Here is a 969-nt window from a genome sequence, read left to right on the forward strand (position 1 = left end):
CGGAGGTGGGGCTTGGAGGCCTTGACTGATCGGACCTCCAGCCAAGCAGAAAGTGGGACTGAAAGTTTAGCGACGAATGGAAATAAACTGGCTCCAATCAGATGTCGGAGAATCCGCACAGCGCCGGAATGAAGGGGACGGAGATCAGGGGTTGCGGGCCCGCCAGCTGATTGACAAACCAGCCTGCCAGTGACAACGTTCAGTGGGGGGTGGTGCCGGAACTGAGGAACTTGGCTGTGGAGGCGGGTTATCCGGTGAGTCGGGCGGGGGGAGCGAGCTGGAGCTCGGTACGCGCAGGGCGGCCGGAGCAGCATGGCGGAAGACGAGAGCGATCAGGAGTCGGAGAGGCTCGGCGAGGAACTCGAGGCCATTGGTGGGCCGCGCCTTCCCCCCGGCCTGTCTCCCGCACTGAGCAGCCAGTATTACTGCTACCGCTTCTGCCAGGTGAGCGGCTGGCCCCGCCCCCTCTTGCTTGACACCTCTCGAGTGGGGGGGGGAGAGAGAAAGCTGCCGGCGAATCTTCTGGAGGTGGAACGTCTCGTCTGTGGTGGTGGTGGGGGGGGGACATGGGCCACTCCTCGGGGACGTGGGCCAGCAGCCGCGGGTGGGGGAAGAGCGAGTGAGGCGGCTGTGGGGAGAGGGGCAGAAATCCGCGGAAGTGTCACTCCAGCTCCTTCTTGGCTGCGTGGGTCTTTTATTCAGCTTCGCCTCCTCCCTCGCTGCTGCCTGGGGTGGGGCAGAGACTTCAGGTAAAACTCGCCTACAGAGGGGGGGGGGAATGGATGTTCCCCCTCCCATTTCCCTCATTGGGTTTGCTTCTTTCCTTTAGCCGTCTTCGGGTATGACCTCAGGTGGGGGACGGGACGGGGAAGACTTTCCTACACTCCCTTTTTCCTGGCCAGCTGTATAGGCTCGTGGTGGGGGGGAGAGGCTGGGGCTGGGAGTTGGGAATGGAGATAGGCCAGGCCT

General features: G+C 63.1%; 1 protein-coding gene across 1 annotated transcript in view; it reads left to right on the forward strand.

Annotated features, from left to right (window-relative positions):
* The first annotated feature begins 278 nt into the window (after positions 1-278).
* LOC107105915 (zinc finger protein 654-like) overlaps positions 279-969 on the forward strand; it is a 35145-nt gene continuing 34454 nt past the window's right edge. Inside the window, exon 1 of the mRNA XM_015405963.1 lies at positions 279-444. Coding sequence (XP_015261449.1) covers positions 313-444 — 132 coding nt within the window. The 5' untranslated portion in view covers positions 279-312. The remainder of the gene's footprint in view (positions 445-969) is intronic.

Source organism: Gekko japonicus, unplaced genomic scaffold (genome assembly GCF_001447785.1).
Source record: "Gekko japonicus isolate JY-2015 unplaced genomic scaffold, Gekko_japonicus_V1.1 scaffold365, whole genome shotgun sequence".
NCBI classification, from domain to species: domain Eukaryota; kingdom Metazoa; phylum Chordata; class Lepidosauria; order Squamata; family Gekkonidae; genus Gekko; species Gekko japonicus.